The sequence below is a fragment of the Phocoena phocoena genome, chromosome 8 (genome assembly GCF_963924675.1).
Source record: "Phocoena phocoena chromosome 8, mPhoPho1.1, whole genome shotgun sequence".
NCBI classification, from domain to species: Eukaryota; Metazoa; Chordata; class Mammalia; order Artiodactyla; family Phocoenidae; genus Phocoena; species Phocoena phocoena.
The window spans coordinates 30,711,110-30,723,226 of record NC_089226.1 but is presented as its reverse complement, the minus strand read 5'-3'; the positions used below and the strand labels follow the sequence as shown (position 1 = coordinate 30,723,226).

General features: G+C 35.6%; 1 protein-coding gene across 2 annotated transcripts in view; it reads left to right on the top strand.

Moving 5' to 3' along the window:
* DYNC2H1 (dynein cytoplasmic 2 heavy chain 1) overlaps positions 1–12,117 on the top strand; it is a 367,862-nt gene that overhangs the window by 150,553 nt on the left and 205,192 nt on the right. Inside the window, exons 64-66 of one of the 2 annotated variants that reach the window (XM_065882514.1) lie at positions 1,229–1,249; positions 2,631–2,729; positions 4,284–4,407. In XM_065882514.1, the coding sequence (XP_065738586.1) occupies positions 1,229–1,249; positions 2,631–2,729; positions 4,284–4,407 (244 nt within the window). The remainder of the gene's footprint in view (positions 1–1,228; positions 1,250–2,630; positions 2,730–4,283; positions 4,408–12,117) is intronic. The other variant, XM_065882515.1, reaches the window with a different exon arrangement.

The following is a 12,117-nucleotide window of genomic DNA, read 5'->3' as shown; positions in this document are numbered from 1 at the left end:
AATGCAAACTGCAAATCTGCAACTCATTCTTACTATGTCTCTTTACTTTTACATTCAGTTAGTTATTCAGCAAGTCTTGTCAAATCTACTTCTCAAATGTGTCATGAATTCATTCTCTTCTAACCACATCTACTGCCAGTGGCTTCACTTAGGCCTTCATCATGTTGTACCTGGATAAATACATTATTATAGCAGTTGGTCCCCTGCCCCTGGATCAGTTCCTTTATTTTGGAGTGATCCTCCTAAAATGTTAATCTGATCATCACAGTTCCTTGATTAATATATTTCAGTGACTACCCATTACCTGCAGTATAAAAATTTCATTATCCTTAAACATGGCATAAAATGCTCTTCATGATCAGAAAGACCTCTGATTACTCCTGCCATTTTATATGCATCATGTTTGTCTATACTTTTTATTCCAACTATGCCAAACTACTGGTAGTTTTCCATATACTCCCAGCTTTTCATTCTTCTCTCAATCAGGCTGTTGTTTTGGCCTAATTTGCTTTTTTTACTTCTTTGCCTGGCCAAGTCCTATTTTTTTTGACCTAGTTTGACTTGAATTGCTTCCTAGCAGCTTCTCCTAACTCTGCCTGTGATCCACCTATAGAATTTTGTGTCCTTTTTGATTGAAAAAATTTTTGTTTTTTTGCTTATTAGGTGTGTGGCCAATGAAGGTAAGGGAATGTATCTTATTAATTTTTGTATCTCTCGTGTTGTCTTATTATAATCATTATTCAACATATGGTAGATGAATGAATAGCATGAGTGAATGAAAGCTCACTATTTTTAGATCTACTATAATTTGTTAAATGTAGAATTTTACCACATTTAATCATGGAACACAGACCTAAAATATACCTCAGAGGTCTTCTCTAAATCTCTGGAGAAGTATAAATAAGATGAACACAAACTTGTAAGTATTCTTTTTTTTTTTTTTTTTTTTTTTGCGGTACGTGGGCCTCTCACTGTTGTGGCCTCTCCCATTGCGGAGCACAGGCTCCGGACGCGCAGGCTCAGCGGCCATGGCTCATGGGCCTAGCCGCTCCGCGGCATGTGGGATCTTCCCGGACCGGGGCACGAACCTGTGTCCCCTGCATCGGCAGGCAGACTCTCAAACACTGCGCCACCAGCAAAGCCCTTCTTTGAAATTCTTAAGCATATTTTCTATGGTAAAAGCATGATTTTTTGAAACATTATCTTATTCTCTTTTTAACTGCATCAGATCATTGGTTTGAAATCATGGGTAAGAACTTTTTTAAAATTTAAAATAATTATTTTTGTGGTTAGGCAAAATCTAGTTTACTTGTGGAATGTTTGCTATTGAATGCTAGCATAAAATGAGATCTAAAACCTAGGTGTAATACTTTGGTAATACTTAAGAAGCTATTTACTAGCCATATTATTTTGCTATTTCTGGATGCCTCCAGAAATAGATACTGGGGGAAGATCATACAGTGGGATAACGCTGTGGAGCTGTGGTGGGAGTGGCCCACTCTGGGTGCAGGTAAAAAGAGGCCACATTGTCTAGAGAGAGTTTTAAAACAATAATAAAGCTGTTTTAAAGTCAGTCAGCTCTTTATTATCACCATGTGCTGGCAATTTTAAACAGCATTTCTGATAAAATGCTGTTAATCCCCAGGGCATGTGATTCCCACCATCCCTCTCCCTCTTGGTATGCCACTAAGATAACATCCATGTTCTTATTAGATCTACCCCAGTTCTAAGTCTTCACTTCACTGTGACTTTCATGTGTTATTTTATCCCTATAGCACACAACTGCATTACATTTTTCAAATAAATGTGAAAATTTAAGAAAAATAAGGTCAGCTGTTATTTAAATCTAATTTGCTAGGTAACAATGACTATTAGATGGTTTAAAATTTATCATATTTTTAAAAATATATTTACATATATTTAAATTGATCAGATGTATAAATGTATAATTGGCTTCCTTTAATTTGCTAAGTGGCATTGTATGTATCAGGCACAATGCCAGGTTTCTAATTTTCTGTTTCAGAGTTTAATTAGTGCAAGACGTTCTGTAATGAGTTTAGTTCCTAGTTTGTTAGATCTTAACCTATCATCTTATGTAATTTTCTCTTCTAGGATACTCCTTTTGTAATATTAACTATGTAGTACTTTAGAGAAATTAGTCTTAAAATATAAATAATTTTATTGCTAATTATTTTAGCGATACTTTTATGATTAGCTCATACTTCTCTTGTAAGGCCTCTATGGTTTATTCAACCAAAGAATATCTAAAGTTAGGGAATGACTTGGCTGTGTATTTTAAAACCAAAAAGAGAGGTACAAATGGCATCAACTTAGGACTAGAACTCCTGCTTACTGTTTTGTTAATATACATTTTCTGTATTATTGTGTAGTAAATAAGACTATATTCACTTTACTGTGGTTAAATTTAATTACCTAGTATTAATTACTGGTAAAATTGATTAATGTAACCTCTGGTGCCGCTAAAAACTGTACCCTTATTTCCTCATTGTAGTTGTATATTTGTGTTCTCTAAAGCCTGAGAGAAAAACTCACTCATTAATTGATTAATAATTTTTAGGAAATTATTTTCATTTAATGAAAGCCTATAATCTTTTTTTTTTTTTAATTAGAGTCGAGTTTGCCCGTTTCTGGTAGACCCTTCTTCCCAAGCTACAGAATGGTTAAAGACACATTTGAAAGGCTCACGTTTGGAAGTTATTAACCAGCAGGTGTGTATTACTTATAATTTAGATACCAACTAGTAATGGTATCTTGTGGTGAAAAGAACTATAATCAGAAAACATAGATTCAAAACTGAGTCTTATAACTTACCTGGTATGGGTCCTGGGAAGGAAATGTAGCTTTCTTAGCTTTAGTCTTCTAATTTGTAAAAAGGAATAATATTTGTTTGATTGCTTCTATATGCAAGGTGTTGATCTAAGCCCTGGGAATTTATAAGTGAGTAGTTCCTGCCCTCATGGAGATGAAAATTAAGTAATTACTTACACTAAACAAATAAGCATTTACACTAAATTATGATTAAAGACAAGTATAGGATGCTATAGAAGTAAGTTACTTAGTTTGGAGAATTAGGAAAACCTCCTTGACTTTTTAATTTCCTGTTCCTGTAACTCATCAATGATCATCTTTGTTGTGTACAAAGATTTGACAGTTGGTCAATGAAATGTAACCATCGTGTTTTGTGTAGTGACTTTTCACTGTCATGTTTATCTCACCAAAGAAATTATTTTTGGTCAGTTTTTTTTTTTTTGGGGGGGAAGGCCTAGTGTATGATTAATTTTTGTAGATATGCTTCAGGTGCTTGAAAAATTAACTCTTTAAAATGTTCTTCACTTACAAAATGGGGATATCTAACTCACTTGTGTTTAAGAATAATTGTAATTTATTTATATAATATATAAAATATTTAATGCCACTTATGGTTGTAGTAGGAGATCTTAATAATTATTATCCAAATATTTAAATTTTTTTAAACCACAGTTGGAGGCTTAGAGTGGAATTTAAAATGACTCTTTACCTAGCCGGAAAGCCTAAAAATTCTTGAATGGTTATAGAATTTTATCTAAAGGTTCTTTTTACAGTAATTAGAACTATCACATCAAGATAAGTTTACTAGAATTCATCATCTTGTCTTTCTTCTTCCATTCAATGTGATATTGAATACAACCAAAGTAGTTGTTTTCTTTTTTTTTTTTTTTCTGTGGTACGCGGGCCTCTCACTGTTGTGGCCTCTCCTGTTGCGGAGCACAGGCTCCGGATGCACAGTCTCAGTGGCCATGGCTCACGGGCCCAGCCGCTCCGTGGCATGTGGGATCTTCCTGGACTGGGGCACGAACCCATGTCCCCTGCATCGGCAGGCAGACTCTCAACCACTGCACCACCAGGGAAGCCCCCAAAGTAGTTTTTATTAATACTTGGATGAGTAACTTATTGCATGTAGAATTTGAAAATTTCTGCATCAATTTGAAATCATAGTAGAAAATTTTAAAAGGTTTTTTTATTGTTAATGTAAAAATCCTTTTTTTTAATATGTCTATTTAAATTATTTATGAATTTATTTGATAATTTATTCAACTAAATTGATTCACCACCAAGTACTTATAACTGGAAAAGCAATCATGAATAATTTGTATTGTTAACATACATATTAATTTTAAAATATTTGTGTTATTGCTGTTAATAGCTTCATTCATTATCTGTAAGGACTTTTGTAACTCTAAGGTAATAAAGGAATTCTTATGTATTCTTATTTATTCTCTTAGGATAGTAACTTTATCACAGCTCTTGAGTTGGCAGTACGTTTTGGGAAAACCCTTATTATACAAGAAATGGATGGTGTAGAACCTGTTCTTTATCCATTATTGAGACGAGATCTGGTTGCTCAAGGTAAATGAATATTTGACAGTTTCCAGAGAGTAGCTACTTTTTAAATCCAAAATAATTAACTTCATTAACTAACTTTGACATTTTTGGTCTTTTCAGTGAATCTAAAGAGAGGGAAACTTTTTGGGGACTGTATTATAGTAATGTCATCAGAATATAATAGTAACCGCAAGTAAAAAACTTAAAGTTCCTTTGTAAAAGAGGCACCATGTTAGGGTCTCCCACACCATTCCCAGGAACAATATTTTACTAGAAAGACTCAAGGGATTCAGCACTCGTGGCTTAGATTTATTGCAGGGAAAGGATGCAAAGCAAAGTCAGTAAAGAGAAAAGGCACATAGGGTGAAGTCAGGAGTCAAGAACCTAGGTGCAAGCTTCCAAGAGTCTTCTTTCATTGGAGTCACACAGAATGTGCTAATTCCCCCAGGGCTGAGTTGTGACAACACGTATGAAAGTTGTCTACCAAGGAAGCTTATTAGAGACTCAGTGTCCAGAGTTTTTATTGGGGCTTATTATGTAAGCACACTCTGTCTAGCAGGTAGCAAAATTCCAGACTCCCCAAAGGAAGGCAGGTGTTCAGCGTAAACCATATTGTTTGAACAAATAGCTTAAGCACAGTGAGCCACTCTTACCTATTCTGGGAATGGTGAGAACCTTAACAAAATCCAAATTCCCATACAATGGTTATGGCCAACCTTGCAAGCAGGCCTCTCTAAGGATACTGGTCTTAGGACTGTTATGTTACCTCTTTTCTGTGCAGGTACCTAACTCAGACTTTGATATTTGAAAAGTTATGTAAGAGCTTGTTGTGCAAAATGTCATAGACATGTACTTATATATAAGTACATACACTTACTTACACCACACACTTTGCTAGCACCACAAAGTTTAGAAAATTGGAGTTATTGGGGGCAAAGCAGAGAAATAGCAAAGAATGCACTATTTACTGATCACCTGTTATCCCACAAATAGGTATGCTTAGCTTAGCAGTGATTGATATGTTATGGAAAGAACCCTAGTAGTGGGACTGTTGCCTGTGTAACCTGAACTTACTTCCTGGGGTTCAGTCTCTGGTCTCAGTCTGTTCTTTACTGGAGCTAATTCAGATCTGTTGAGCTACATCTTGCTATGCTATCTTAAAGGGGGTGGAAATGAACCTTTAGGATCATCTGGATTTGACTCCTTTTAGTCTGTATGCTGACCCTTGAGCGCTCATTAAATATATCTTGATGAGCTCTTATTGGTATTAGGTTTTAGCCATATCTGCTGCATTTTCTGAGAATGGAGTTTGACAAGGTCCCCTAAAATTGGATCTGGTAAAAAATGATAATATTCTACATCATGATTTGTTCACACGGTGAACCACTATTCCAGATAGTTTTTCAGGGCTGTTTGGGTCAATTTGTTAATTTCTGTTCACTTCATTGAGAAAAAGAGTATTACCTCTGCCCCCACCTTACTTTTTCCACCTTCAATCCAGAGTCGCATGTGTTCACGTCACATCAGTTGAAGTCTGTTATCCCCTTTGAGTATAATTCAGATTGCCCTTTTCTGCAGTTTTGAGTTCCTCATGAATAGCCATTTGTCGTCATACATTTCCTGTGGGGACAGAGGATGGTTGTCCTAGAAAGATGTAAAACAAAGCCTGTGTCCAAGTTCATTTACGTCCCAGTGTTCTTAATCTAAGCAACACGAACTGCCTTTCTACAGTGATGTCAAAACAGGCACAAGTAATAGGAATAGAATGTACTTCTCCTCCTCAAATTTATGCAGTTCAAAAATCCCCTCAAATATGTATTGATCAAAAAGAAGAGCAAGGTACAATTCTTCGTCAAAGTCTCATTGTTTTAAATTTTCTGTTTAAAACAGAAAATTCCAAGGATATCTTTAAAATGTACAGGGCATCGCCTCATAACAAATAATTTTCCAGTACAATTTGTCAGTAGTACTGAGGTTGAGAAACCCTAAGCTAGCTCACCAGTTCTGACCCATGAGTCTCTGTACTGGTATATTTCAGTTATTTTCAGGGTGACATGCTTTATAGCCAAGAGCACTACTTGAAGCCAGTTCATTGTACAGAATATTCCATGCTATAGGTTGCCAAAAGTTTTACCTATGGATAGTGGATGGTTGTAACATTCCATTGGATTTTCTTATCTGTGAGATTTTTTTGTAGACATCTGTAATTCTGTGCATCTGAAAGATATAGGGCTCAAAGACAAGGATTGGTTTACAACTGCTTGGATTACTTCCAGAGTTGGCACTTGCAGCTTTTACAGGAGCTGCCATTCAAACTTAGCCACATGTTTGTTGACCAGATAAATTATTAGGTTGTAGTAAAATCTTCAGGTGTGGAATATGCTGCTTCTAGTAAAGTGAAGAAGGTATTCAGTTGTTGATTTTCTTTCTTTGTATATAGTGGCTATAAAGCCAGCAGTTTATTCTTAATAGGCTGTGGGATATTTCCTTGAGCAATGTTGATTTGATTATTTTTGTGGCCGGGTTTTTTGTTTATCTTCATGTAAGTCCCATTATCTTTAGTTAGTTAAGCTTGAAAGGTTTACAATACAATGTGAGCAATTTTATCAGTGGAGAGCATTACCAAGATGTTACCTATATGATGGAATGTTTGTACTTATATGGCAGTTCACATGGTACTTGGATTTCTCTAATTCAGATGATAATATATTTCTGAAGAGTTTGGACCTGTTAAGGTATACTGCATATAAGAGATGAACTGATTTTCATCTTCTTCCCAGGGGAATATAAAAAAGAAATCATTAATAATCATTAGCAGTGTTCAAGTATCTGCTGTGAGCAAAATATTTTTAATCATTGCTGTGTCAAGCATTGTGGAAGCAGTGGTGGCCACTTCCTGGTTTATGTTTCATGGTCATAATAAACGTTCAAGCAACTTTTATTTTGAAATCCAGACAGATAAAATTGTGTAGCACTCTTGCCTCGTGTAAAAAGAATAACTTTCTTTTTCACTTCCTAGCATGATGCATTTCTTTCAACTATAAGTATTGGCCAGATTTGGGTACACTTTATAGTCAGATCTTGCCTGTATCTTTGTCTAATTGTTAAAGAAGTCATCAAGGCATCACAATAAACATAGCCAATTAATATATCTGTACATACAGGTGCTCCAAATCTATTAGATATGTTAACCAAAAAAATCGAAACAAAATATACTCAATCCTGATCCAGGCTCAGAAACCAAAATAATAGCCATGTAAGTTGAGGCTTCCCCTGGAAAGACAATGTGAGACCAAATCTTGTACTTGTGCCTAATCATTCTGTTTCCACAGTTCTCTAAAGTACAGTACAGATTTTGTGCCCAGGAGAAAAATGTAGTCAAAATTAACTCTATCGTAGGTTAACTCCAATGTAAATTAAGACTTTATACAGTTAAGACTGTGTTGGACTTTTATAGTTCTACATGTAATATTTTCTAAGAGTAGTGTAAGGGACTTATGTCCAAGGGTCTTTTTATACAACAAAACATTTATTTTGAAATATTTTTTAAAATGTTATATCAGAATAATGCATTGATGGGTTACACAATCAAATAGTATAGGATGGCAGGAGTGTTCTTTCCCTCCCGTCTTCATGACTAGTCTTACAAGAGAAAATCAGTTACTTCTTAATTTTCACTTTTTACTGAGATACACTTACAATTGTATAGCTTAATGATTTTTACAAATGGAATACACTTCTGTAAGCACCCAGATCAAGGTACAGAACTTTTTCAGCATTCCAAACTCCCTTGTTTACCACTGTCCCCCACAAGGATAACCACATTCCTGCCTTATAGCAGACAAGTTTTACTTGTATTTGTACATTGCATAAATGAGAAAGAAAAAAGCAGCACCTGACTACTATGGGCTGGAAGCTGGCCAAGCTCTACAGCTTGACCATGGTGCTCTCCTGTTGAACATAAACCATTTCACAGAACACCATCAACAGGCAGGTCACTCTGTGACCATAAGCATGTCAGCGCACAAAAACGAGGACACTTCCATGCCACAAAAATAGCTAAACATCCTCTTCTCCCTGCTATTATGAGTGACTTCTGCTTTTTTACCCATATAGCTTAGTCTGACACCTCCTAGATATCAACAAAATTATTGATACAAATCAGAATTGTCTGGTCTTTCTGATAGCATCCATTCCCCAGCAAAACCGTACTTTCTTTGAACCATTCTAAAATCACCCAGTGTTAAGTCCATCTTCTATAAAAAGCATCCCTGAATACCTTTTTACTGAGACAAGGTGCAGTTTCCCATGGTGATCTATCTTTCATTGTAAGTTGCCGGTATACCCGAGCTGAGACCCTTTAAACTGAGTTTATGTTTTAACTAATTAGTTAACTGAATAATTTTTAATTGAAGTATAGTTGATTTACAAAACTATATTAGTTTCAGGTGTACACATAGTGATTAAATGTTTTTATGGATTATACTTTGCTTAAATTTATTAAAAAACAGTGGCTGTATTTCCCTGTGCTGTACAGCAGCGGTCCCCAACCTTTTTGGCACCAGGGACTGGTTTCATGGAAGACAGTTTTTCCACGGATAGGGTGTAGGGGATGGTTCAGGTGGTACCAGTCCGCGGCCCAGGGGTTGGGGACCCCTGTTGTACAGTATATCCTTGTTGCTTATTTATTTTATACATAGTAGTTTGTATCTCTTAATACCATACCCCTGTCTTCCCCTTCTCCCCTTCTCTCTCCCCACTGGTAAGCACTAGTTTGATTTCTGTTAGTCTGTTTGTTTTGTTATATACTTTAACTTCTTTTATTTTTTAGATTCCACATATAAGTGTCAATATAGAGTATTTGTCTTTCTCTGTCTGACTTATTTCACTAAGCATAATGCCCTCTAGGTTCATCCATGTTACTGAAAATTGCAGAATTTCTTTCTTTTTATGTCTGAGTAATATTTCATTGTGTGTATATGTGTGTGTGTATATATTTTCAATATATATTAATATATATATGGTATATACATATATACCACATCTGTTTTATCCATTCATCTACTAATGGACACTTAGATTGCTTCTGTATCTTGGCTATTGTAAATAATGCTGCCATGAACATTGGAGTACATATACTTTTCAAATTAGTGTTTTTGTTTACCTTGGAAGTTTACCCAGCAGTAAAATTGCTGGATCATATGGCAGTTCTATATTTAGTTTTTGGAGTAGCCTCCATACTGTTTTCCACAGTGACTGTACCAATTTACATTCCCACCAACAGTGTACTAGGGTTCCCTTTTCTCTACATCCTCGCCACCATTTGTTATTTGTGGTCTTTTAAATGATATCCATTCTGCCAGATGTGAGATGATAGTTCATTGTGGTTTTGATTGTATTTCTCTGACGATAGCAGCATTTAGCATTTTTTCATGTGCCTGTGGCCATCTGCATCTCTTCTTTGGAAAATGTCTGTTCAGGTCTCCTGCCCAATTTTTAATTGGGTTGTTTGCTTTTTGATGTTGAGTTATATGAGCTGTTTATATATTTTGGATATTAATCCCTTATTGATCATATCATTTGCAAATATTTTCTCCTGTTCAGTAGGTTGTCTTTTGTTTTGTCAATGGTTTCTTTTGCTGTGTAAAAGCTTTTAGGTTTGATTAGGTCTCATTTGTTTATTTTTGCTTTTTTTCCTTTTGCCTGTGGAGGCAGATCCAAAAAATATTGCTATGACTTATCTAAAAGAGTATTCTGCCTTCTCTTTTAGGAGTTTTATTTTTTCAGATCTTACATTTAATCTGTTTTGAATTTATTTTATATATGGTGTGATAAAATGTCCTAATTTTATTCTTTTACATGTAGCTGTCCAGTTTTTCCAGCATCGCTTATTGAAGAGACTGTCTTTCCTCCATGTATATTCTTGACACATTTGTTGTAGATTAATTGACCATAAGTGCATGGGTTTCTTTCTAGGCTCTCTATTTTGTTCCATTGAACTGTATGCCTGATTTTCTGCCAGTATCATGCTACTTTGATTACTTTCTAGTATATTCTGAAGACTGAGAGCATAATACCTCCAGCTTTGTTCTTTTTTCTCAAGATTACTTTAGAAATTTGGGGTCTTTTGTTGTTCCATATAAATTTTAGGATTATTTGTTCTAGTTGTGTGAAAAATGTCATGGGTATTTTTTTTTTTAATTTATTTTTGGCTGTGTTGGGTCTTTGTTTCTGTGCGAGGGCTTTCTCTAGTTGCGGCAAGCGGGGGCCACTCTTCATCGCGGTGCGCGGGCCTCTCACTATCGCGTCCTCTCTTGTTGCGGAGCACAGGCTCCAGACGCGCAGGCTCAGTAGTTGTGGCTCTTGGGCCTAGTTGCTCCGTGGCATGTGGGATCTTCCCGGACCAGGGCTTGAACCCGTGTCCCCTGCATTGGCAGGCAGATTCTCAACCACTGCACCACCAGGGAAGCCCTGCCATGGGTATTTTGATAGAGATTGCATTGAATCTTTAGATTGCTTTGGGTGCTATGGATATTTTAACAATATGAATTCTTCCAATTGAAGACATTGGAATATCATTCCATTTCTTTGTATCAGCTGCAGTTTCCTTCTTAAATGTTTTATAGTTTTCAGAGTAGGATTTTCACGTCCTTGGTTAAGTTTATTCCTCAGTGTTTTATTCTTTTTGATGTGATTTTAAACAGGATTGTTTTCTTGCTTTCTCTTTCTCATAGTTCATTGTTAGTGTATAGAAAAGCAACAGATTTCTGTATGTTAATCTTGTGTCCTTCAACTTTACTGAATTCATTTATTAGTTCTAACAGTTTTTTGGTGGAGACTTTAGGGTTTTGTTTATATAGTTTTATGTCATCTGCAGATAGTAGCAGTTTTACTTTTCCCTTCCAATTTGGATACTCTTTATTTCTTTTTCTTGTCTGAATACTGTATCTGGGACTTCCAATACTATGTTGAATAGAATTGGTGAGATGGGCATCCTCTTATTGCTGATTCGAGAGGAAAGGCTTTCTTTTCACCTTTTCACCATTGAGTATGATGTTTGCCATGGATTTGTCATAAACGGCCTTTATTATGTTTAGATATGCTCCCTGTAAACCCACTTTGATGAGAGTTTTTATCACGAATGGATGTTGAATTTTGTCAAGTGCTTTTTTTGTGTTTATTGAGATGATCATGTTATTTTTATTCTTTCTTTTGTTAATGTGATGTATCATTGATTGATTTGCAAGTATTGACCCTTGCATCCCTGGAATAAATCCCACTTGATGATGGTGTATGATCCTTTTTATTTATTGTTGAGTTTGGTTTGCTAATATTTTGTTGAGGATTTTTTCATCTATATTCATCAGAGATATTAGCCCTTAATTTTCTTTTGTTGTAGTGTCTTTGTCTGGTTTTGTTATCCAGGTAATGGTGGCCTCATAGAATGAATTTGGGAGTGTTCCATCCTTTTCACTTTTTTAGAATACTTTGAGAAGGATAGGCATTAACTCTTCTTTATGTGTTTGGTAGAATTCCCTTGTGAAGCCGGCGGGTCCTGGATTTGCTGGGAGGTTTTTTGTTACAAATTCAATTTCACTGTTAGTAATTGGTATGTTCAGATGGTCCCTTTCTTCCATGTCAGGTTATATGTTTCTAGAAATGTGTCCATTTCTTCTGGGTTGTCTATTTTGTTGGCATATAACTGTTCATAGTATTCTCTTATTATTTTTTATA